General features: G+C 35.4%; 1 protein-coding gene across 2 annotated transcripts in view; it reads right to left on the reverse strand.

Moving 5' to 3' along the window:
• The window catches only part of KYNU (kynureninase), a 133,861-nt gene that overhangs the window by 72,634 nt on the left and 33,758 nt on the right, over window positions 1-27,469 (reverse strand). For both annotated transcript variants that reach the window (XM_077767840.1, XM_077767839.1), the window contains exons 3-4: window positions 17,365-17,485; window positions 7,917-7,999 (exon numbers count right to left, since the gene is read on the reverse strand). In XM_077767840.1, coding sequence (XP_077623966.1) covers window positions 7,917-7,999; window positions 17,365-17,485 — 204 coding nt within the window. The remainder of the gene's footprint in view (window positions 1-7,916; window positions 8,000-17,364; window positions 17,486-27,469) is intronic.

Here is a 27,469-nt window from a genome sequence, read left to right on the forward strand (position 1 = left end):
AACAGGAAAATCTATTTAATTACTACTGAGAAAAATGGATGCCTTAATGTTTGTAAAGCTGCACGAGGTGTTAGAGAACATGTATAATACAAGTCCTATATTCCATATCCAAAGAGATATTTCTGTTAGAGTTCCATTTTAAAAGAAGAAACCATAAGTAAAATAATCTAATTTATGCATAGATTTTAGGATACATTCACTTGTTGGGTGGCCATTAGAAATAAGTTTGTAACTTGGAAATTTGTATTTCAACACAGTCATCTAGTCAAGAAAAACTTGATGTTGCATTTAGCAGACCGATTTCTCCATTTGATCATTTGATATGCAAGGTTGGTAAGCAATTGGTTAGAAGAAATATCCCTTGTCATTAGTTAAGGTAAACAGTGTCTGAAGTCAAGAGGCAGTGAGACCAATATCATTCTACATGCCTAGCACTAAATAAAATTTGTCCTAGACATACAAGATAGATAGGAATATGATAACCTTATGTTGCATATAGTGGCATATGTCTTCTCCTACAATCTGAGAATTCTTTGGAAATATGTAAGAAAAATGCTGCCAGCTTTACTATATTTGTTTCTTTGCAGTATGGTATGAATTTTTACTGTTATTTCTAAAACAAAACATTATCTAAGATATCTAATGTACTATTATCCTTAATTTTCTGAAGATAGTTACATGCATCTTTTCTGAAAACCATAATTTCAAAAAATATTTTGGCAGGAAAAGTGAAAGGAGAAAAGGAAGGAAAAGTAATATGAGAGAGCAGAATTCATAGAAACAGAAGTATCTGAAAGAATTTAGCGAGAAGAAAAAAGAATTCAATTAAGTTAGTTACCACAAAATGAAAACAAAGAAACAGAAGAGGCAGGAAGGGAGTGAGACTTTCTGATGAAGTTTAGACATCCTATTTTTGCTTAACAATTACACTCTGATTAAAATGACTATAGATTTCTTGAAAAGTTTAGTCCTCTAAACAATAACAGTGTTCATTGTGTATCACCTAGAATTTTTTTTTTGCCAAGAATATAATGAACCATTTGTGGTAGGAACAATTAACCTAGACATACACTTGACCTGGCTCCCCCCACACCCCTTACTTTCAATGGCTTACTAGCACTTGGATCAATTCTTTGTAAATAATCCCTCACTGACTTGAATAATTTATCTGTCAACATGCACAAAAATGATCTCATCTTAGAACACTCCAAATTCAACCAAGCACTCCACAAAACGGTCTCTGCACCTGCTACTGAACTTTGTGAAAGAGACAATTAGTCTATTTAATGTGCATGCATACGTACACAGGTATATCTGAGGATAGTGCAAATATTAAAGTTTCAGAACATTAATGGAAATGTTTATTTCAAATATAACCTAAAAGCACTGAAGAATCAAGGATTCCTAACATCAAAGGACCACAAATCAGACTGTTTTTCAGCATATTTTTAAAGGAAAATTTAGCTATTTGACCTATCTTTTGATTCAAATCGCATTTCTGAAACCAACACTTGTTCTTCTAACACATTTCAGCATCATCATCATGTCATAAGAATATTTTTAAAAAATTAAGCAAAGTGAAATTCTTTCAAGATGCCTTTCTTTGTTCTTTTCCTTTTCCTAAGAGCTTTTTCTGAATTAATGTGGAAACATCAAGAACTACAAGCATTGCAGGGCAAAAATATTTTTTAGACTTCCTAAAAGCTTATCAAGATTTGAAAATCTTTACTTTAGAAGATCATCTACAATTCACTGCAGTAAATGTCAAGATTTGAATCACTTCATCTGAGATGGGTATGAGCCAGGGTTGTCATTTGTAGTGTGCTTTCCAGCTTGTTTATTTATTGAACATAATTTTTTGCTTTACCAGAAGGTGAACCTTAGTTAAATGCAAGCATGCCTTCTTATCTCCATGCCTGGCATGCTAATGTTTACGGAATCCTGGAGATGTGCCAACATTTCCAAATATGTGACTTGTATTTTTTCATACTCTTCACTGTAAAACAATAATATATCTACTTTAATTGTCCCTATTTAACAATGATGAAACCGACATCCAAAGAGATGAACAAACATACCTAAAGTTTCATTGATAAGAAGTAAATCTTACTCTCTCTTAGAAGAAAAAAAATGGTTCAAAGTTACATTGGGAAGCATTGTCTACATACATTATCAACTCCCTGCAAATCAAATACAGGAGGACCATGTTCATTGCCAACATTCCTCTGCATTTTTCTAATTTTAGTTAAATTTCAAATATTTTGTCAAGAGAAGATGACAGGGCCCCCAGCTGCTTAGTGTTTAAAAAGAGAATTCATGATGGATCTACCTGTATCCATGTTCTGTATAATTTATTAAGCAGATGCAAATGTTATTGTGGATTTGCTTATAAGCTTTGTAGTTAGGCTAAGTCTCAGAACTTTCCATTCTGTCTTTCAAGTAGCAAATTCCTGTGGCCTCAGTAGGTAGTTAGTTCATGGTTAAGGATTCATGACTGGAAACAGCTTCCAGAGATTATTGCTTCTCAGTGGGTCAACCATGAGTTTCATAAAGTAAATTTATGTCCACATTACAACATTTTTATAAGCTGAAACACATGTATCTAGCCCTATGTGATTTTTATGTACCCAGGGAGAAGTAGGCTTAATAATAATACTAATAATATTCTTCAGCAATTCTATTTCTAGCATCTTGATAATATGACATTAATTATAAGGAGAAGTTGTTCCATGTTTTGCAAAATTGTTGGCTCTATATAAAATGTTTTATTAACAGTTTTTCTTCTCATCTGAAATTGAAATTCTCTTCTACATCTATGAAAATAATATAGTTGCTCATTGTCTCCTCCTCCTATCAATTTGTACACGTAATAATTTTTATAATCCTCCTGCTACTTCTTTTTGAGAGATTTTATGGTGAAATAAAGACTGTGGTTTTAAGAACCTGCAAGATGCCATCATTGTCCTAACTATACAACCTGTCTGTTTGCTCATGACACACTTAGGTAGGCTTGGCAACTGGCAAAAATAAATTTGACTTCTGTTGCTCTTTACTGTACTTCCCAAATAATTATTTTAATTATTTCATGATTTATACAACATCTACTTCCGACCAGGATTTGAGGTTTCTTGGGTTACAAAGTGAGGGAGAATTATAAAAAAAATAGCATTAGGATACAATATATGCAGATAAGAAACAAATAGAAACTGTTAAATGTTTTTGTTACTTTCAATTCAATCAAATTTTCTCATCATTTCCTAGTAACCCAGGTAAAAAGGGAACCTGGGTGGGATCCGCAGCAAACAAGATAAACACAAATATATGTAAAAACACTTTCTAAAATGATCTTTTCCTAATAAAACAGTGTGAACTTATTCATTTTTCAACTTGTCTTAAGAACCATTTCTCTAATCTACACAATAAAGAAATTTGGAGGATGATAGTTACTGAAACATTTTTTTAAAAGCACCAAGTTTTAAAAATATCATTTATAATACACACTTGTAGATGTGGTCATTTCATACTCCTTTGGTCAATAAATAATAGAAATATTTCTCCTGATAAAACACAAATTGTAGAGAACAAAACAGACATTTTATAAAATCACAATTAAACTAAAGATCACCTTCATTCACTGATATTTCAAAAGAAATTTTCAATGTATTTGTCATATAAGGCTTGAGACTTTGTAAGACTACCTACCTTAAATAAATCATTTATTGTATATACTTATTGTATATCATAGTTACTTGTGATATATACTAATGATCATATATCTATAAACAAAATACATAATATTTCCTGAGCTTCATGTCTACAAAAGTGACTGTGCTCATTTCAAGAATTGTTCTTTTATATCCCATATCATTAGGATCAAATTTAATTAATACAACATTAAGGACAAAACCACAAAAACAATGAACTTTTTCTCATACGTGTGATAACTTTGGTATGGTATTTCAAAGACAGAGAAAAGTCCCTAAAAGTTGAGTTGATAAATATATATGTATATATTTAGTTTTTTAATACATTCAATCTTTTTACTTTTCTAAATAAATCTGACTATTTAGTGGGCTTTTTTTTTTCATTTTCCTTAGTACTTAAAATGAGAGGTGGCTCATTTGAAATTTCACTGACTGCCGTGATGCATTTGCTGGGCAACAGCAATATTTAATAAGTTGCACATTTAAAACTTGCATATTTAATAAGTTTCAACAGAGCTATAAACTTTTAAATGGTCAAAGGAAATCTTTTTGCAGGGCTTAGTGGCTTCATAAATAAATCTCACAAAATAATATTACCTTCCCACTTGCCTGGCCTATACATAAACATCCTAACTTGTCTTTAGAGGATATTATTAAGCACAAAACAACAGGATTAGATTGCAGTTTATGTTCTGAAAGCAAACCTAATAAAGAAAAAAACAATCCATAGTTATGGAAAACATATATGCTCAGGTTAAGTGAATCCAGGATTTTTTTCAGGGTTGTTTTATTTATATGATAGACATTTGAATGACCATAATTAGCTTCTAAAAAAAAGTGAACCCAAATGGAAGCATTATCAAACAACAATTTAACACATCCTTAAATACAATCGAGGACTTTCCTCCATCAGAATATACTCTCCTCTGGATAATGCTGACATCTGATCAAGTGCCCTGTGGTCCCAAGAACTGGTCTGGGAGGAGATGCTAGGTTTTTACACCTGCCCTGGCTGACCAGTGTTCTGCCTGCGGGTCCCAGCCTCAGGCACGGAGAGCTGTGCAGATTCACCCTGGGGCTCCTTGCAACGGTAAGGATGCAAGCTCTTCACACTCAGCCTGGCCTCCAAACTGTGCTTCCAGACTTCCAAATGCTCCTTTCTTTAGCAGTAGAGGTATTTCTGGTCTATAGGGATTTATATTCATTTTTTTTTTTTTTAGTCTTGCTATATGTTGGTTAATCTAATGTTTTTCCTATCATTTCTATGTGTTTGGAATAGAAGGGATCACTTTCAGTTTGTACTTAAATATGTTATTTTAAATCAGAAGTCAATATTCTGATCCTATAATATAACCGCATGAAACAGAAATGTATCTAGTATAATGATTACTCAACAACGGCTAGTAGGAAATAGCAGTTGCTTTTGCTTGCAACCCTTCTATTTTTTTTTCAACTTTATGAATATGTAACACTATTTAACACAAAACTAAAAATAGATTTTCCTTAAAAGTCTGGTAATTTGGGCTACTTCATACAAGTGTCGTTTTCACTGTGCATGTGATGGGGTTTGTTGCAAGGTGACCCTATTGAGCCATCAGACTGGGAAAACTCATGTCAGAACCTTAAGAGAAGATTTTAGTAGTTTCCTGCACAGTTACTGGATGCTAAGTTAGAACAGAGGCAGATAAACATTTATTTAACTCTTGTTTTCACCAAGGAATTTGTTATAGACTAAATTATGTCCTGCTGAAATGCATATGTTCAAGTCTCAACCAGTGTGGCTGTATTTGGAGATCGGGCCTATAGGAGGTAATAAGGTTCAAATGAAGTCATAAGGGTGAGGTCTTAATCCAACAGCACTGATGTCCTTATAGGAAGAGAGACACCAGAGATCTTTCTCTTTGAGTGTGCACAGAGGAAAGGCCAAGTGAGGACACAGAAGGCAGCCACGCACAAGCCAGGAAGAGAGTCCAACCAGAAACCAATCCTTGGATCTTGGGCTTCTGGCCTCTATCTAGGACTGTGAGAAAATGTCTGTTGTTTAAACCACCCAGTCTAATATATTTGTTATGACAGCCTGAGCAGAGTAACATAGGATACATATCTCCCCTTTGGAACCTTCTCCCTTCACCAGAGACTTACCCAGTCATCTGGGAAGGAGGATTCACCTGACAGCATGGAGTGGGCAAAGGGAGCTGGCATTTTAACTAAATTTTAAACAGACCTTCAATTCATCTCTCCATTTTCACCTTACTTTACTCCCACTTTTAGAGATGCGTATTGTAATTCCCAAACTTTTAAGGCTCTGCAGTGTAAAGCAGGTGGCTTTCCATTTTTTGCCATTGAGAGATTAAGATTTGGTTCATTTTATTTTATTTTATTTTTTTTACAAAAACAATTACCACTTGCCCACCTGCTATCCAACTCTCGAAATGTTGCTATCATCTCCTTTGCTATTGTATTTGTTCTTCGGGTTTTATACTTTTTATTTTTTTAATTTCATTATGAGTTGTTTAGTGAGAAACAACTAAAAAAAAGAGTACTTCGGGGCGCCTGGGTGGCTTAGTTGGTTAAGCGTCCGACTTTCGCTTAGGTCATGATCTCACAGTTCGTGGGTTCGAGCCCCGCGCCGGGCTCTGTGCTGCCAGCTCAGAGCCTGGAGCCTGTTTCAGTCTGTGACTCCCTCTCTCTCTGACCCTCCCCTGCTCACGCTGTCTCTCTCTCTGTCTCCTAGAAATAAATAAAAAACATTAAAAAAAAAAAAAAAGTACTTAGCATGTTCAGTCCTCCATCCTTAACTGGAAATTACCTCTCTTTTGAAGCACGAATCCCAATGTTTGTTTTGTTTTGTTTATATTTCTTTATATTATGTATAGATTATGTGTATATATTAACTTTACTTTTTTTGTTGTTATCTTCCTTTATGGGAGTCCCATGAGGATATCTCCTGGGATAAGGGTGTTAATGATTCTTACTCACCATTTTACCTACTCACCATTTTGTCCTCAGTGCCTACCACAAATCCAGACAGACAAACAGCAGAGTTTCAGTAATTACTTTTCAAACAAACTATCCCTCAGGTTTTCATGGTTTACCAATTGCCATAATTCTTTCAGGATGTAAGTTCTACTTTCTTTACTCTAACTGCACTTTGTCCCACCTCACACTGCTTTGGTCTTCTGATCATTGACAAGATACAATTGGGATGAGATAATAAAGATATGTTTTTACCAGTCTGTAGGAAGTGAGGTTTGAAAAAGCATTATGAAAGTTTGGGGTTTCCTCCAAATAATGGCACTCCAATTGCTTAAATATCAGTAATTTTTTGTTCAATACCCTAAATATCACATAAGATTTTAAGCAACACTGAATATTCAACCCAATTAAATAATATTTTTAATTTTTTAAAAACCTGTATTTTTGAGAAAGAGAGCATGAACAGGAGAAGGGCAGAGATACACACACACACACACACACACACACACACACACACACACACACACACAAACACAACCTGNCACACAACCTGAAGCAGGCTCCAGGCTCTGAGCTGTCAACAGAGCCTGATGAGGGGCTCGAACTCGAAGATGACCTGAGCCAAAGTCAGATGCACAACTGACTGAGCCCCCAAGTGCCTCTCAATTAAATAACTTTTTTCAAAATGTTAACACATTCACCATCTAAAACTATCTTGAATACTACCTAGAGTATATATAACTCACTTTAGGAAACACATTATAAATCAAAGAACAGCATCAACCATATTATTTCTAATAATTCTCAGCTTAATTTGAAATTAATCACCATGGATCAAAATGAAACAAACCAAATGCTGATTGGTGTTTTAGGCTTTTAGCATGTAAAGGTTACTGTTTATTTTATCATTCATAATGAAATATTAGAAAATTAATTTAAGATGATTTTTATGAAATTTGTTTAATTATAAATAAATACATGTGTTTTTTATTGGAGAGTAAATATTAGTGTTAAAATACCCAAGAAAAGATAATAAAATATTTTATTTTTGTACTAAATAACTCAGTTACATTCTCTTTAGCCATCAAATCTCAAAAGTATGCTTGCTCTTTATGTTATGGGTTAAAATAGAAAATCAGGATGCTCTTCAATATATTTTGACTTTATAATCTAGGTTTATATCTAAATGATAACGCCTTTATGATTCTTTTGGGAAAAAATCCATTTTGTACTTACCTACAAGGTCATTCATAAGGCCGACAATAGTCTCATCTCCTGTAATCCAAGGACGTTTCCCTATGTCATGACCATAGGCTCCCCTGAAATTGAAAATGGTCATAACCATTATTAGTTTGTATGTGTGTATGTATTGTGCGTGTGTGTGTGTGTGTGTGATTTTTCTTATATCAGCATTAGTAACTGGACATTTCTGAGTCTTGTAATGTTTTAGTAATTATATAAAATCAAGCTTCTTTAAAACCAAAATACTTGAGAAGTTGATTTTTTTAACTTGTCATTTCTTAATGACTTTAATTCCCTTTTTGTTGGAGGGTACTAGAGATTGCCCAGATATTATTTCATTATTTTTCTCTATCTTAACATCTAAGATATTTTTTATTCTTTATTTTGAAAATTTCAAGATTATTTGAACATTCTACTTGTATACCTATAGCATATAGAAGTATCTACACTAAAACATAGCTACTATTTTTAGAGGCTGGAGATTAAAATGATTACAAATTCAGTTTTTAAATACAGCTACAATCTGTAAATAAAAGTATATATAATATTATACTCATGATGACATCTTAAGTAGTTAAATAAACTTGGCAATAATCAAAGCAAACATTGTATCATGACCTATTTTCTAGCAATTACATCTACCATATTCTAGTTCAATTTTGTTATTCTAGTAAGTAAATATCCCAGTAGATATAGTGACAAAATACAAAATACATAAGTGAACTTCAACTCTCAAAAATTTCCATTAAATGAGGAAGGCAAGTACATCTGAAATATGGAGAAAGGAATTGAAAACAAGAATCACGGTGAGAGTGACCTCATGTGCTTGTTACAAACTCGTGCCTTAAGGAGCTCTGAATTAGACTGTTCTTAATCCTTTAGGAATCCAGAAACTACATAAAGTTGCAGGAAAGGACTGAGTGTGTATGTTTTTGTATAGCGCAATTTGTGCTTGGATCTGTACTTGAAATTCAGTAAGCTGGCAGTAGTGAAGTGGTAAACCTGCCCTCAGAGGTGAAGGGAGGCAGAATATGTCACCCCAAAATATGTCACTGTGGTATGTTGATTACGTTGAGCTGCAGGCATTAAAAAATTGCAAATTCAGGGAAGGGTTATCCCTGAATTCCCTTATCTGCCTGAAGACAGATCCCCAAAAGGAATTCAGCTGTCATCAATCCCCTCCCTGGGGATTGACTCTTGTCACAGGAGAGGGGACTAGAAGTCAACACCACATCCGGTTGGGCTTTGCCACAATCTATCCTTTTATCTATTCTTCTAAGGTTCTTCCATCTTTCTTGAAAATCACTTATTCTCTCCTCTGTGGCTTATATCCTCCTCCTCTTTCCCTATTACGACAGGACTGAAGCCTGAATTCTAAATCATTATGCAGAGTTCCTTTTCAAAAACCCCAAATGTCTCCCAAGTGTACATGAGGTATACAGGCTAATAAATGTGGTTTTTTCTTCTTTTGCTAATCTTTTATTATAAGGGTCTCAGCTAAGAACTCGGAAAGATATGGAGAAATATTTTTTTTTCTCTCTGAGAGAGCAGTGAGGTAACAGGAGGAAAGGACCCTTGTTATTAGCTTTTGTTGATTATGATGGTGTGAATATTCCCTATGGTCCATTTCTTGGCATCCACAAAAATCCTCAAAATTTAATGACTGGTTTTCACTGCCTGGTCAGAGTGAACTCCAGGTCACCACTGGTTATGATGCTACATGTATTAGAAGCTGATAAGGCCTGTAAAAGTAAAAGGAAATGGGTGGCAATATGTACCTTAAAGGATTGCTATGAAATAAGGCAACATGTAAAAGAGATTCGCACATAACCCCTCTTTTCTGACTATTCCCTAATATAAATCTAATGCTACAACTCCCTTCTTGGGCATGTACGTTACAATGCAATTTTTAAACTAATATTTTGATTACCACATAAACTGAGATGAGGGAAGAGGACTTTCTTGAGAACAAACAGGGACTGTAAGAGCTAAGGAGGAAGAGAAGGGCAATTGCTAGTTATTATTATTCATATTATTATTAGATAGCCTGCAGCTTGCCTCTTCTTGACGTCCAATATAAATGCTAAAGACAAAAATCATTATCATTAAATGGTAGTTAAAGGCAGATACTTGGATCCTTTTTTATTTTAATCACATAGAGCTCTGTGGCCTTGCTGAAAGCACAATACATCTTATTACATTTAGGTAGTAAAATTCTATGTTCTGCCTCAGAGAATTTATATCTAAGAATATTATGCCACCTACTTCTCACTCTGGTAGACACCATGGTAATAATCTTTAAGAGTATGTTTCTTCCTGCAATGCATTTGCCATCTCCTCTCCTTCCCCCCCCCCACCCCTTTAAAATATCACACACAGAGTCTGCTTCTTCATTTTGTCAGTCTACTAGCCTGGGGTAGTGAAATGTATTTAGGAAGTTGTTACCCCAATAAACTCCAGCTAAAGTGTCCTGTCTTTATAAAGGGTTGATGTAGATTACAGTGCAGGTTTAAACATATGTATCGAAGAAAACGATGATATTGCTCTCATTCAAAACTACCTAAAATACTTGAAGCACAGTTGGAATGTTCTTTTACAAGTGGTGGGAAGGAAAAGAGTGTGGCAGACAGTTCAATCCCGATCTTAGCATAAATCATTCCCCGAGTGGGGTGCTCTGAGATGTCTACAGAGTGCTATCTGCTCATGAAATTAGATCTCAGGACATAAAAGTTAATTAGAAAGTTAACAGTGGATCCTGTTTGAAATAGGACCATGTTTTAACCATCCTACAAAATAAAAATTAGCCTGGCTTTTAAAAGCTCCTCCCAGCCCCGCCCATGAATAAATAAATAAGACATTAATAATTAGCCAACACAGATGTCAGGAAAATCTTTGTAACATGTCATTCCATGTACTTTCTTATTCATACAGAAGGCTGGCAGACAGCTCCACACTAAAATTTCCCTCTTTGGCATAAAGAATACCTTGAGCTGAAGGCAGCAGGTGCAGGGACTAGCTTCCTCCGAACTCCCCCATCTGTCTTAAGGCAGGTTCTCCAAAGGAACTCAACTATCATCAGTCCCTCCCCAGGAATTTTATCAACCAGGGAAGATTGACTCATGTGCCAGGAGAGGAGCCTACAAGTCAACACCACACCCAGATGATTTTGTCACAAACCCTCAGGTCTCCTATCTATTCTTCTAAGTGCTTTTCACCCTTCCAAAAAATAATTTCTTCTCCCTTATGTGGCCTACATTTTCTTCATCTTCCCTCTTAAGATGATATATATGCTCTCAAATCTCACTGATTTTTTTTTTTTTTTGGTTTTCACTTTTTTTTCCTGCGATGGTCTCATGCATAATGAATAAAAATTATTATTTCCTATTGATCTGTGTGTTGTCAGTTTATTTTACAGACCAGTTGTTGAATGTGGGGGAGTAAAGGGAGCATTTTTCTCCCCTAGAATACACTTTTCTTTTCTTTTTTTTTCTTTTTTCTTTTTTTTTTTTTTTACAGAAACACTTGAATTGAATGAGACTGTGGTGTCTGCAGGAGCACACCTCCCCACGTGTGTCACCAGCACCCTCCCTGAACGCATTGCCATGTCAAGTCAGGCACTGTCTACACACCAGGCTGTTTGCTCCTAATGTGTAATTCAGTGGGGTATTTTCTTCTTAAATAAGTCTGCCTAAAATGTCACAGGTCTTAGAAGAATCCCTGTGAAGACACAACTGGGTCAAGTCTTTGTGCCTATGAAAAAGAGAGAAAACCATTTATCTAATAGATATGACAATGAAAAGACCTAAGATATTGTAAGTATATCTTAGAGACCTAACATACATTTCTCAACTTACAATGCGCGCTTTGGGATGGATATATCTTTCTCTTCTAGCCAAACTTTTCCACTATGATTATTAACCATGTCATTCTCCTTTAATCTGGGCCATTAGTAAATTTATAACATATAAATATGTAATATTAAATGTCCTAGAAAATCTGGCAGACCCATATGTTCAAGCATATTAATGTTGTTTCTCATGGTTATAGCCCAATCTCTGATTAAATTATCATATATCAAATGAGTCAAATCACCAAATTTTTCTATTTGAGAATATTAAAAATATCTAAATACTGTCATTTCACAAAGCAAAAATAATCCTCCCAAGTGTTATTAATCTACTTTAGAAATCACATGCAGTTGCAAATAGCAATAATAGTAACTTAAACAAAATCCACAGAGGTCAGTGCTTTATTTTCATTGATTTGTCTTGAATAACTTAAAGTTTCAGAAGAAATCAATTATGTCCAAAAATATTTCTGTGTGCCTCTATTCATCGAGTTTTTTATCATAATTAATCAAAGATGGTAGTCCTATGAATTATAAAATCAGGCTGCCTTATGGCCAGTGATGGTTTATTTTGTAGATAGGTAGGTATTAAGTCTGGGATAGGATGTAAAAGCTAGAGACATTGACAATAATAGCCATAAGCCAAGTGGCATTTCCTACCTTATATGTCATAAATGTCCAGTCAGACTTGGCATCAATATCCCAGAGGAATATCTCACTTAGTCAAAGTACTCCAATGTTTATGTTACTGTTAAGATTATAAACTTTTTAAATATGTTTTTCCTGTTAAGAAATTAATTTCATTTTGCATTATTTAGTAACTGTGTAGCTCTCTTTGACTCAGTCCTTCTCGAAATCTTCCACTAGTCTAGATGAGAGGAAGGCACTGGCCTGATTTGGTTGTCAGCTAGAGAGTGAGGCAGAAGTGGGGTCGGAGAAGGTGAAGAGAAACAGATAATCAGAAAAACTCACAATAATGGGAGGCCCTGGGCCTAGAGGCAAACCAAACATATGTGGGGGTACTTAGTACAAAAAATAAAAGCAGAAGTCAGGAAAGTGGATAGACCAACAGTCCACCATAGTGGCAAGAAGATTACTTTAAACTAAAGGCATATGAACAAACAGCAGCCCAAGAAACACCAGACTTAGGGAGAGTCTCCTGAAAATATAGCTGCCATTAACCCACACCCAGGTGGAAGGTGACACGGCATCAGGAGGTGCAAATCCAGGTGCCATCAATCTCCCTCTCAGGGAGCTTCTAGCCAGGAAGGCTATGCCCATTATCATCAGAATGAGAGGTCCAATAGCACTTCCTGTACTTCCTATGGAAGTCCTAAATCCATCCCCTTTGGCCAAACTGACTGGTATATACACCCTTACCCCCCCGACTACTTAGTGAATCACTTTTTTGTTGAGTATTCTGTGTGCCCCTGAGAGAAACTTCTCCTCTCTCATGTCAATTAACCTGCAGGCCCTCAACCAAAAGGATGTGAATTAGTAGAGGACAAGTTTTCCTCCCAACAGAACCTTAGCTGGAAAAGGCGAGAGAAAAATTTTAAGCTAAATATTTAGGATCAAAGAAACAATGAACACTTTTGAGATCAAAGATGGGCAGTAGGATAGGATAGAACACGATTTTGACCATGGTCCTCAAACACCACTGACATCTATAGGGTGACAGGGGGCATGATGTTGATTGGGCCACCATGGTTTAAAGCAAGAAGATTCAGCCACCTGGGTGGCTTAGTCGGTTGAGCTTCTGACTCTTGGTTTCGGCTCAAGTCATGATCTTGCAGTTCGTGGGTTTGAGCCTCACATCGGGCTCTGCACTTACAGCATAGAGCCTGCTTGGACTTCTCTCTACCCCTCCCTTACTCCTTATCTCTCTCTCTCCTCTCTCTCTCTCTGTCTCTCTCTCTCAAAATAAATAAACTAATTTTAAAAAGTAAAGCAAGAAGACTAAGTAAAACAAAAGAAAGACAAAATAAAACAAACTACCTCATCCTTTACTCAGAAGTCTTTTTAAAAAGTAGTAGACATTGCTTGAAGCATTAATATGCACCTCCTTTCTGAACCATCTGTCTAATGAGAAATAGGTAGAAGGGCTTAAGATTATAGAATTTTCCCATTGTCACAAGGTAAAATATAAAATTTAAAATCAACAACAATAGAAGGGTCTTATCACATAAAGGCACTTCCCTGGAATACAACTTTAAAGTCTTGAAAATAATCAACCAGCCCCCTAATAAAGTGTGATAATCATAAGGAGATGAATAGGAGAGCAGGTCAGCATCTTTTTTAAATGCCTAAAGGATAAAAATGCACAGCCTTGCTGAATGAATATCCAAGAGGCAAGGACGCTCTCTAAAGTTCAAATCCAATCTAATTCTCTGCTCTTTTTTATATTAAGGCCAAAAATGAATATTAACCATTTTTATTAACTATGACCCTCATTTTTTAACTACTAAAACCTGCTAGTGCAAAAGGCTTCCAAATGTGGTGATACTTATTTTTCAATTTATGCATACAAGTTATGCAGATAAAGTTAGAATGGGCTTAATAAATTGTGTACGTCTCTATGATTTTTGCATAGAGTTGTGAATTTATATTCTCAACCACTGAAAATAAGAACTTTGCAGTGTATGGGGCACCTGGGTGGCTCAGTTGGTTAAGCATCTGACTCTTAGTTTCAGCTGAGGTCATGATCTCTCAGTTTCATGAGTTCAAGCCCCACATTGGGCTCTGTGCTGGCAACATGGAGTCAGCTTGAGATTCTCTCTCTCTTCCTGTCTCTCTGCCCCTCCTGCACCCACATTATCTCTGTCTCTCTCATAATAAATAAACTTAAAAAAAAAAAAAGAACTTTGCAGTGTTATCTAATGCCTGTGGTACTAGCACAGTCAATATAAAATACATTTTAAAAAGAGGTACTGTTCCCAATATGTAAGACCAGTGGCATGAAAACTGAAGAGGGAGAAGACAGAATTTCTGGGAGAGTCAAATGTCTTGCTCAGAATTCTTATTATAATTGATTTGGTTTCATTTTCCTGCATTTTTTTCTGATCTTCAGGTTTTGTTTCCACTTCATATCTATTTTGAGATTCTAATAATCAGAATATATTTTTAAAATATAACTAATTACTTTTAATATTTTTTTTCTTTTTCAAAACATTCAAGTATAAATATCATACAAGGTTTATTAGCTTCAGGTGTATATGGAATGATTCAAAAATTCTATACTGTAGTCAGTGCTCACCACTACAAATATACTCTTAATCCTCTTAATCTATTTCACTCATCCGCCCACCACCCCTTTCTGGTAACCATCATTTTTTTCCCTTTAGTTAAGAGTTTGTTTTTTTGGTCTCTTTTATTTTCCTTTGCTCCTTTGTTTTGTTTCTTAAATTCCACAAATGATTGAAATTATATGGTATTTGTCTTTTTCTGCCTGAATTATTTCAGTCAGTGCTACACAGTCTAGATCCATCCACATTGTTGTAAATGGCAAGAGTTCATTCTTTTTTATGGCTGAATCATATAAATATATCTTTATCCATTTATCTACGGATGGACTCATAAATTGCTTCCATACCTTGGCAATCGTGCATAATGCTACAATGAACATAGGGATGCGTACATCTTTTCAAATTAATGCTCTTGTTTGGTTTGGGTAAATATCCAATAGTGGAATTACTGGATCATAGAGTAATTTTAGTTTTAATTTTTTGAGGAACCCCCATATTGTTTTCCACAGTGGCCACAGCAGTTTGCATTCCTACTAGCAGTGGAGGGTCCTTTTTCTTCACATCCTTGTCAACACTTGTTATTTCTTGTGTTTTTTATTCAAGCCATTCTGATGGGTATGAGGTGATATCTCACTGTAGTTTTGATTTGCATTTCCCTGATGATGAGTGATGTTGAGCATCTTTTCATAGGTCATATTTTTAATATTTTAAATATTAAACAGTTTAAAATAATATTAAAATTTTGGGGGCTCCTGGGTGGCTGAGTCAGTTAAGTGTCCAACTTCAGCTCAGGTCACGATCTCACAGTTCATAGATTCGAGCTCCACATCAGTTCCACACTGAGAGTGTGGGGCCTATTTGGGATTCTCTCTCTCTTCCTCTCTCTCTGCCCCTCTCCCACTTGTGCTTTCTCTCTCTTTCAAAATTAAAGAAAGAAACCGTAAAAAATATATTTTTTAAGAGTTAAAAGTATTTTAAAAAAATTTCTAGTTTCAGCTTTATTAGTAACTACTGAGAAAGGATAAGAAGCACAAAAGATTAAGTTATTTCCCTAAAGGGATTTATAATATGGCTGAGAATATGAGGCTAATGAAAGTAGATACCTCCAAACTGCTTATCTCAGAGCAGTGATAACTAATGCAATGGGCAGTTGGGGAGAAGAGATCATCTGTGTGGTTGAGAAGGTTGGGATTACGAAAGGTAAGCATCCAAGGAAGCAGAAGGTATGAAGGGTTTCATCGGCAGAAGAGTAAACATAGAACAGAAGAGATGGTGGAAAAAAACAGATTTAAGATTTCAGATTCCTGCATGGCTGGAGCAAATCTATGTAGCTAAGCCCAAGTGGAGCATCTTCTTAGTAAGCATGCTCAGTTTGGGGATGGCAGTACCTTCTGCTCCACTTACCTTTCCCCCCACTCAATAATTTGTATTTTCTTATTTATAAAAATTAGTGTGATAGAGTTTAGCAAGAATGATCATGAAAATACTGAATTTAATTCTAAATATTAATTCCTTTAATTAGTCATTGAATAAATTAAAATGAATACATATGATTTAAATGGATCCACTTGGGAAAGACACTTTTTTTTAATATTGTAAAAGTGTTACTCTTCACTTTGCCACTAATTTGCCATATGATCTTATTTACTGATCCAAGTTATGTCATTAATAAAATGAGAGTATTGAATGCCATGATTCCTAAGGTTCTTCTGTGTCCTAAACTTCCAAGAGTCTAACGTACACCTTTCAAAATATTAGAAAACCTAGTGTGATTTTCAAAGTTCTTACTGATTAGAAGAAATACATGCACCTTGATATTTAGACCAGCATTATGAACAATAGCCAGATTATGGAAGCAACCCAATTGTCTATCTATAATGAAAAAGGTATATATGCAATGGAATTTTACTCAGCTGTAAACAGGAGGAAAATTTGTAATTTGCAATAATGTGGTTGGAACTTGAGTATACTATGCTAAAGAAAGGAAGTCAGTCAGAGAAAGACAAATTCCATATTTTTTCACTCATATATGGAATTATAGAAGCAAACTGGATGAACATAGTGGGGGGAAAAAAGACAGGCAAACCAAGAAACAGACTCTTAACTATAGTGAACAAACTGATGGTTACTGGAGGGGAGATGGGCAGGGGGTGGGCTCAATAGGTGATGACGATTAAGAAGAGTACTTGTGATGTGCACTGGGTGTTATATGTAAGTGATGAATTACTCAATTTTACACCAGAAACCCATTACACTGCATGTTAACTAGCTGGTATTTAAATAAAAATTTGGAGAAAAAATAAAGTTCTTGTGTAAGATGCTGAATGATAACTTTTGAAATAATACTTACATTTTGGCCCACTTATCTAGTTCTTCTTCCAGATATGTTTTAACCATTTTTGGTTGAAGGCCAAGAGAATTTCCTAAGAAATAGATGGCATTTTCATCCTTATTCACTAAAGATAAATCAACTGAAACAGAAAGAAATTTAAAAGAAAAAACCATTTATTCAATTAATTAACCTTCTTCCATTTGGCATTGTTAATTCAGTACAAATAATTAATGTAATTAACTCCAATAAGGATAATAAATAACTTACAATTCTTTCCAAAGATAATATCAGGTTCTCAGAAAAATAATTATTCTTTTACATTTATATTTTAAAATATAATTTAAATCTATAGACTTTTGTTGAGATCTCTCATATTTACTGTGCTCCGTGAGGAAATCAAATTAGCAACTGTACCCAATCATAAATGGATGAAGGCAAGAGAAAAAGTTAGTAGCAGAATTTTTATAGGAAGTATATCAGCCCATCTTGTCATATTAGAAGTTTACCAGAGTCTAAACAAGTACTCACTCTCTTCAATAACTGGTGTTGTAGATAAGACAAATAAAAAATTAAATGAGTATTTACATATCTGAAGTAGATATATTAGATTTATATATTTTTTCACGCTGGTTATATACATATATTATCATACACATTTGCAAAGATTATTCTCTGTATCTATGTCTTACTCAAATCAGAATTTTAGTGATTTGTCTATCTTATAACTCTCCTTTGACTGCAACAAATGCAGTTTCATTAGCAAACCAATTCATGTTTGAAGATGCAACATGTTCTGTGCACGTCAGCCTCAGCAATGCCCCAACATGAGTAGCCAATCACCCATATGTCTGTTCCCATTGTCTTTTCTTGTGTTTTCATTGCTGATGCTTTTACACACAAATAAATAGTGGGCTGCTCATATTGAGGAAGTCATGTTTAAAGTGTGTTCAATGTGAGAGAAAAGCAGAATTGTAAACGAAATGACCTTGTCCTATGCCAGACCAAAGTATGCTTCCCCATCTCCTTTCACTATGTTCCTCTTAGTTGAGTTGGTGGTTTAAGAATTCTCAAAGCACATCAAATTACATTATATGATAATTCAATTGGCATTGTGTAATATGGCAGAATAGAATATCTGGGAAATACATTTTATGAAAACCCATGACAAGAAAGAGATTGCCTACCACTTTCCACCTCAGTCCCATTGGATCTGTGCAACATGAAAGACAAGCAGAAATGTAATCCGTGGGGCCTAGGCTTCTCTTGTGCCAGAAAGGTGATAAATGTTTGTTATTAAAAACTGGCGTCCTTGGCAGCAATAGGATTCAAGACTGTCATTTACACCAAAACATGGCACCTCGGCGTACTAAATATTTTCGGCTGAGAGAATTTGAGAAATGGCAAGTGCAAGAAGGACTTTCTGACCGTCCCCTAAGTAAGTCATCGAACCTTCCTGTGAGAGGTGCCCCCCCCCATACATCTTTATCTCTAAGACACTGAGAGGAATTGAAATAAATAGGCCTCACTGTGTTCCCAGTTTACTACACTTAGCTCATACCCTTTGTTACTTGTCACATTTCCCCATGACCTTCCACTCTTCATCAAAACTAGCATTAAAAACTCAGGTTTAACTGCTTTTTCAGGTCTTCATTTCCTTTTGAAGTTTCCTCTGTCATGTAAAACTTGTAATTTAAAAAAATTGTATGCTTTTATTGTGTTAATTTGTCTTTTTGTTATAGGGCTTTGGTCTAGAACTTCAAAGGTAGAGGAAAAAGAAGATATTCTTCCTTCCCTACAGCAGCATAGGCTGCTAACAGAAAACAACAAAGCCTCCAAAGGTTGAAGGAAAAGCAGGTGAACCAATCTGATGAAACTGCTTTCCATAAGACTGAAAGAATGAAGGAATGTGTCCTCTGCACGTGGCCCCACTGAAGACCCCAGGCATGACAGAAGTGGCTTTCCAGGTGTGGCTGGGGACTCGGTAAGACACTGATGGGAAGGAGAGGTTGCTGCCAGTGAAGCCACCTGCTCTCAAATAGCCACAAAAGCAGGCCAAGGGGGATTAAGATAGTTCACCACAGACCTCTTTCTAAGATACCAAGAAGCCTCCAAAAATTTTTGGACCCCCAGGAAGAGCAAAGGAGAATTCCCAAATTAAGAAACCAAGATTTTCCATGAAATCTGGTAGGTGTCCAATTTTATTCCATTTTTTAAAAATGAAAAACTAGGGGCGCCTAGGTGGCTCAGTCAGTTAAGCGTCTGACTTTGGCTCAGGTCATGATATCTCAATTAGTGGGTTCGAGCCCCACATCGGGCTCTGTGCTGACAGGTACCTCAGAGCCTGAAGCCTGTTCAGATTCTGTGTCTCCCTCTCTCCCTGACTGTCCCCTGCTCATGCTGTCTTTCTCTCAGAAATAAATGAAAAATTAAAAAAAAAAGAAAAACTATACCATTTTTATACCTCCAGTGTGAAACTGAATATTATATCCCTTACTATATATTTTAATTGATGTACCGTGGCTGAAATTTCAACTAAGTATTCAAATAAGGATAGTAATTCAGACCATTAGGAGGATAAATAAGAATGATCTTTTTTTTAAAAAAAATATGTATTTACTTATTTAGAGAGAGAGAGAGAAAGAGAAGGAGAGAGTATAAACAGGAGAGGGGCAGAAAGAGAGGGAGAGAGCAAATCCCAGTCTCACAAATCATGAGCCGAAATCACAAGTTGAACACTTAACTAACTAAACCAGCCAAGTGCCCCAAGAATGACTTTTTAATTGCACCAAATAAAAGATCCTCTTTCTCATAGTGATCTCTCATTCCTCTTAAGTGTAATGAACATTGGGAACTAGTTTATTTTCCTAGTTGGATTCTGTAGAATAAACTATGAACTCACTATTTTTCTCAAACCACTGCTCTTCAAACACATTTTACTTAAGATACATTCATCTTCCTGTGTGATATCTCGTATAGGTCCCACACTTGTAGGTATTACAGATTAAGTTTCTTTTCTCTCTCTCTCTCTCTCTCAGCACTGCCATAATGGTTTATGCTCTTGAAGAAAAGGGAGAATTAAGCTGGCAATGTGAGAAGGACAGCTGAGACCTAAGTTTGGGAAGAACCACCTCCCCCTTCATACATACCTACTGTACTCCCCTGTCCAGTTGACAGTCGCCAACTCTGAGAAACAGTAGCTATGATAGGTCAGGGAGGATGGATGCATTCGGGAGGAGATATAGGCCTCAAGTGAAAGCGGTGAAGAGCCCTGGAGGGTACTGAGAGAGCCCTTGGATAGCTGCTGTACAAGGACTGCAAAGATCAAATAAGGTCCCATTCTGTAATATTAGGGATTAGAACTTCAACATAGTCACTTTTAGGAGACAGAGTTCAACCCATAACATCCTCTCTAAAGGTTCACTTGGTTTCAAATGGCCTAAAAGCTCAAGAGTTTCAGCTTTCTACAAACAGGCCCTCAACTGGGCCTTAAGTCAACAATTCTAAAGCCATTTGTCTGGAAGTCCCATTTCTTCACAAAAGTTGCTGTTATAGAGCTCATGATTCTGGAAATTCACTTGGTTGCTTCTGAGTAACATTTTACCGCATCAAAAATGTCCGTCACTGTAGACCTTGCCTGCTTACTCTTTTAGTTTATCTGTATGTTTCAAGACGTACCCAGGAACAGTTTCATGTTTGCTTAAATATAAGTCAAAGTTTCAACATCACTTTAGATTTAAAGTTTCTCTGCATCCTCAGCTCAGGGGTGATCTAATTTTTAAAAAATTATAGTTTGGAACAAAGGAATAGGTCTATTATAGTTTTTTTTGTTTTTCCTCACTGCTGCTATTTTAATCCCTCCAATGGAGCGAGAAAATAAATAATAGAGGCAGGAAAATGTTAGTCTGACTTTGGTGCCTTTATTCTATTGGTAGTTTCCCTTTTTGTGGGTCCTTTAGAAATTCCCCCTCAGTGGAGTCCTCCAACCTCCAGTTGCTCTGAACAGGTCACAGGAACTCCAGTTGATAACTTTTGATCCTACCCATTACCACGCCCACTCCCACCTGTTGATAGTATATGTCGAGATTCTTTCTGCCGATGTTACCAGTTTTCTCTGGTAGGGTCTTTTTGGAACGCTCTAAATTCTGCTACTTGTCACTGGGGTTCACTTAACTCAAGAGACATATGCTCCCTTAATACAGTAATTCTAATGCTAATGAAGTTATTTTAAACTTTGAGTTGTAACTATTTTAAAGTCTTGAGTAAAGTTTTATGTCTTCTACAAATATGAATTTCCTATTACCATGCTTTTCAAAAAAAATAGTACGTTTAGAGCATCCACTTAACCTTATTGAAGTTGGCTAAATATTGATGTAATTGCAAATATACTGTTGGATACCAGTACTAGCTGCTCTCTTTGAAAGATATAAAATATTATTTTCGGGGGCCTGGGTGGCTCAGTCGGTTAAGCTTCCAACTTCAGCCCAGGTCATGATCTCACAGTTTGTGAGTTCAAACCCTGCAACGGGCTCTGCGCTGACAGCTCAGAGCCTGGAGCCAACTTTGAATTCTGTGTCTCCCTCTCTCTCTGAGACTCCCCTGCTCACTCTCTCAAAAATAAATAAAGTTAAAAAAAATTTTTTTAAGTATTATTATTTATAGTCATAGATATGCAGGTATAATATTTTTAAACTAGTTATGATAATCTATTCAAGAAATGATCATTTTAAAAAGACGGATATTAAATTAGATATTTATGATCTGTATAGATTTTTTTGGATTTATGTACTAATTTATCATACCAGGAACTTTACAAAAATACATTGCCTAAGCTTAACAGAGTCTCCAATTTAACTGGTCTGTATGGGGCCTGGAGATAGACATTGTTTTAAAATCTTTCCAAACAGTTCCTTATATGGCCCATTTCAGAAGTCCTGGCACTAGCCCCCCTATTAAAAACAAAACAAAACCAAAACTGCGATTTCCCAAGTTTAACTGATTTCTCCAGGTCACAGAAGATACCTTACTCTTCTCAAAAAATAAATTTCCTTCCTTTTAAATACAGTTAGTTTGAATTGATGCTTTTCTCTTGAACAAGAAAATTCCACTTCCTGCGTTTCACTTCAGAAATCTATGATACAACTTGATGGAAAGAAGCAAAGTTAAAGGACAGATTGCTCAAAAGTTACTCTGGTAAGCAATGTCCTGGGCTGGATGCTGTGATTGAAAGATTTTCATAACAAATTTTCTTTTTGTCTGCAGGAATGGGGAAAAAAAAAGAAAGAAACATGTCTGTGAAAGTCAACCCCCATGAGAAATATATTTATTTGTTTTGAAAGAATTTATATTTAAGAGCTTGTTTCCTCCATATGTGTATGAAAAGATGAAACGCTTTACCCAGCAAAGGGTCATTCAACAGGTAGGTTTACAGGCCTCACTGCAGAGCCGTGCTGGTTAGAAATCCTAGGCTAAAATTTTAACATTCTAGGTTTATCTGATAAATCTGAGCTAAATTTATGTTTATTTATTTTAAGGAAGAAATTCTGTTCTCAAATTTAGGAAGAAAAAGAAAAGAAAAAAGGAAAGAAAGAACAATTTTTAAAAAGACCCTCTTCAAAGATTAGAAAACATGAAATTATTGCTGATTGTATTGTCATCGTAATGGAAAGCATAGAGATTTAAGCTGTGTTGGTTTCATTTGTGTTTTCATTATTTGGAACCCTGGTAATACTAAGAAGATAATAAGCAGATCTTATGAATTTATTGGATAAGAACTGTCTAATTGTAAAATGTCTCAATCTAAATACTTGTGGTACTAATATGATTGGGTTTGTGTTGTTGTTATTGTTGGCAGTACTGAATCCAATATGGACAATTTGGAATATCACTGAACTGAGATTGATGCTTAAGTCTATAAGTCTCTGAGACCATAGTCCTCTGAGGAACTCGGTCAAAATTTTATCAATAAACAAATAATCTCCAGATGCAAACCATTGGGGGGGCCAAGACCTCACTTTTATTACATAACCCCTAGAGTACTGCATCTCAAAATCCCCAAGGACCAGTTCTGGTTCTCGTCATCAGAATGAAAAACTAGCTTGCTCGGGGAGCCTGGGTGGCTCAATCAGTTAAATGTCTGACTTCAACTCAGGTCATGATCTCATGGTTCACTGGTTCCAGTCCCACATCAGGCTCTATGTTGACAGCTCAGAGCCTGGAGCCTTCTTTGAATTCTTTGTCTCCCTCTCTCTCTGCTCCTCCCCCACTCATTCTCTGTCTCTCTAAAATAAAATTAAAATTAAACATTAAAAAAACTAGTTCGCTAACATAATCTTTAAAAAAGTTTTAAAATAAATGTTTTTTTTCCTCTAAGTATAGTTTAGATTTAATGTTTTTTTTTCTTTTTTTTCTTGAACCACAGAAAAACATTTCTTGCCTTCTATACTTTAGAAAATCTAAGACACAATTTGACATGGGGAAGTAGATTCTGACACAATGAATGTAACTAAAATGCATTGAGTAGCATTTTAGAATCTGAGGAGTCTGAAATATAAATGATAGTAAGTATACTGGGGAAGATAGCCAGAATTTGAAATACCACCAATTTGGCATTGAGCTTCTTATTTTCTTTCTTCTTCTGAGGAGTCTCTTAAGGCTTGCTTTCAAAAAAAGCCAGAAATTCCAAACTATATAGTGAATGTGAACTAAAAGAACTCCAAGAGAAGCCCACTATCCCTTATTGTGGAGAGTTATAAAGAGAATTACTAAGGGCCAGCGAAAAAAAGAGAGTGAGAGTGGGGGAAATCTTGTTGGCTTTTCCATTTTTCTTTCATTTATTTCTGTTCTCTTCCATGGTAACCACTAGTCAATTCTGTGACAGTGGCAGCAATTATAATAACAACAGGTGCACAGAAATCCAAATCACTGAGAAAGGAAAAGCTTCCCTCTAACTAGAGGAAGAATGGTTCTAAGAATGTGGGATAACTCCAGTTGTTTTGTTCTCTCTGTCCTCTTGATTCTGAGCATCAGAGGCAAGCATAGTTATAGGAAATGCATAACAAAAAGTATCAATTAAAATATCCAGTTTCTAGCCAGATGAAAATGAAGATGGGCCCTGGGGAGCAAGGAAATGTTAGGCCTCATGCAAAGAGGCAGCTTAGGAAAATGATCATATAAAGTTGTACAAGAACTTTTGAGCTCACCCCTGTACTGTGCCTGAATGGATCTAATTCTAAGAGATACAACAAAGCTTTGAGAACTGAACGTAGATCTCAGATTAGTGGTTGAGTGTCACATACACAGGACAGATACAAATAATACTGCAAAGGCTTTGAAAACTGAGTTACCATTGGAACCACCATCCACAGAAGGTGGGTAGGAACTTGCAAACAACTTATCTGAGTAGATTGCTTGCTAAAGCAAACCAAAGGAAGGAAACAATTCAATATTCTTCATAGAATTCAAAAAGACAAAGACTTATAGGATAATACTAAAATGTATAGAATGCAATTCAAATTTACTCAACACAGGAAGAATCAGAACCGTTCCAACATATCTTAATGGAAATGAAACTTAATGGACATCAACTCCAAAACAAAACAGAATTTGGAATTGTCAAAGACCATAAGGTAGCTTTTATAAATATAATTCAAGATGTAAGGGAAGGCACTTTTGAAATGAATATAAAAAGATAAAAAATTTCAGCAGAGAAGTAATATATTTTAAAAAGAAACAAACTGAAACTTTAGAACTGCAAAATACAATAAATGAAATTTCAGAAGTTCCAAAATGGACTCAAGCAGAATGGGGATGACAAAGGAAAGAGTCATTGAACTTACAGACAGATCAATAGAAATGATCCAATTTGTACATCAGTGGGGGGAGGCGGGAAGAAATTGTAAGAAAATGAATATGATCTCAAGAATATGTATGCCAATATGTATGCCAAAAGGTATAGTATTTGTATTATTGGAATATGAGAAGGAAAGGAAGAAAGAATGGGATGCAAAAAATGGTTTAAGAAATAATGGTTAAAAACTCCCCAAACTGGTCAAAAATTTAAACTTAAACTCTTAAAATTCTCAGTGAACTCCAAGGAGGATAAACTCAAATGAATGCATGCCCAGGCACATTATAATCAAACTGCTGGTAATTAAAGACAGAGAAAAATCTTTAAAGCAACCACAGAAAGTAGTCCTTTACCTATTGGGGAACAGATGATGATGATAATGATGACAGTTTCTCATCAAATACCATGGAGGACAGAAACCAATGGAGCAAAATTTTTAAGAAGTGACTGAAGGAAACTAATTGTCAGTGTAGAATCCTATTCCCGGCAAAAATATTCTTCAGAAATGGAGGCATAATAAAGACATTCTCAGGTGAAGGAAAATAAGGCAAAGCCTTTCTCAGTAGATCTGTCTAAAAGAAATACTACGGCAAGTTCTTTCGGGTGAGAAGAAATAATACTTGAGGGATGTTTGGACGTTAGGAATGAAGACAGACCAACAGAAGTAGTAGATATTTAGGTAAGTGTAGAAGATTTTTTTCTTTCATATTTTAAAATATATGACATAGAGTTATAAATATTGAAAAGAAAAAATGATAACAGTATCTGATTGGGGTTTCAGAGTTTACAGATGTAATATGTATGATAACTATGACATAAAAAGAGATAAAGAGAGCTAATTATATAATTTGCTACATCCTATTTAGTAAGTTTTTTGCATCCTATTTGAAGTGATAAAATATTGTTTCTAAATCAANATGTATAGAGCAACCATTAAAGCAAACCTACAAAAAGCTACACAAAAAGATATAATACAAAACTTAATATAAAACTTAATGTGACATCAAAAAATATATAGATGATCAAAGCAAAGGCAAAGGGGGGAAAGAGAAAAATGAAAATTGACAGAAAAAAAAATAAAATAGCAGATCTAAATCTAAACTGTCAATAATTATATTAAAAATAAAGAGTATGAATATGCCAATTAAAACTCATTACCAGAGTGAATTTAAAAAAGAGATCCAACTATATTCTGTCTATAAGTAGACAGTGTATTTTTTAGTTGCAATGATATAGGTAGGTGGAAAATGATATGCTAAGGAAACACTGATCAAAACGAACCTGGATTAATATATGAATATTAGACAAGGAAGACTACAGAATAAAGAAATTACCAGGGATAAAGTAGAACATTACATAATGATAATGTATCAATTCAGTAAGAAGATATAACAATCTCCAATATGAATGTGTCTAACACCAGAATTTTTTCTCCCAGTTAACAGTTTATTCATTGAATAATGAATTCAGGTTTATTCAATTAGTATTTAAAATATTTCTTGAATCTCCTCCCTTTTTTCACCTCCAATGCGTTTACTTGGATTTTTACAGTTCCTTTTGGATTTCTGCAAAAGTGTTTTAAATCATTTCCTTAATTCTAATTTTGCCCTCTTCAATGAGTCTACATTCTTGATGAAATGATATTAGTAACATTAATATACAGTTTTGTGGTTCCAAGCTTAAACATTTTTCCACAGCTACGTATAAACTCAGCAAAAATTCAAACATTACAGCACAGTAATAAAAAGAAACACACACACACACACACACACACACACACACACCTTCTAATTCTTTGGCAACTATGCTGTCTCTTGCTTGTGTGTGTTTACATATGCTGTTCTTTTTGAGGGATAAGACCTCACTGGCCACCTCCACCTTAGGGTCTGCCTTGATGACTCCCATTCATACATGGAAAAATAAGACAGCCCTTGCTTTCAGGGTACAAATCGTCTAATACAAAAGGAAAGACAAATTTACAAGTAGGGCCATTGGGTGCCTGTGTAGCTCAGTTAAGCACCTAACTCTTGGTTTCCACTCAGGTCATGATCTCGTGGTTGTTGAGTTAGAGCCCCCGCCCGCATAAGGCTCTGTGCTGACAGGTCAGAGCCTGCTTGCTTCAGATTCTGTGTCTCCCTCTCTCTCTGCCTTTCCCCTGCTCATGCTCTGACTTTCTCTCTCTAGCAAAAATAAACAAACATTAAACAAATTTAAAAAATAAGATTACAGGTCCAAAAATTACAGAATACAAGTGGAATGAGAAGTTCAAAATGTCTA

This window comes from Crocuta crocuta, unplaced genomic scaffold (genome assembly GCF_008692635.1).
Source record: "Crocuta crocuta isolate KB4526 unplaced genomic scaffold, BGI_CrCroc_1.0 scaffold154, whole genome shotgun sequence".
Taxonomy (NCBI): domain Eukaryota; kingdom Metazoa; phylum Chordata; class Mammalia; order Carnivora; family Hyaenidae; genus Crocuta; species Crocuta crocuta.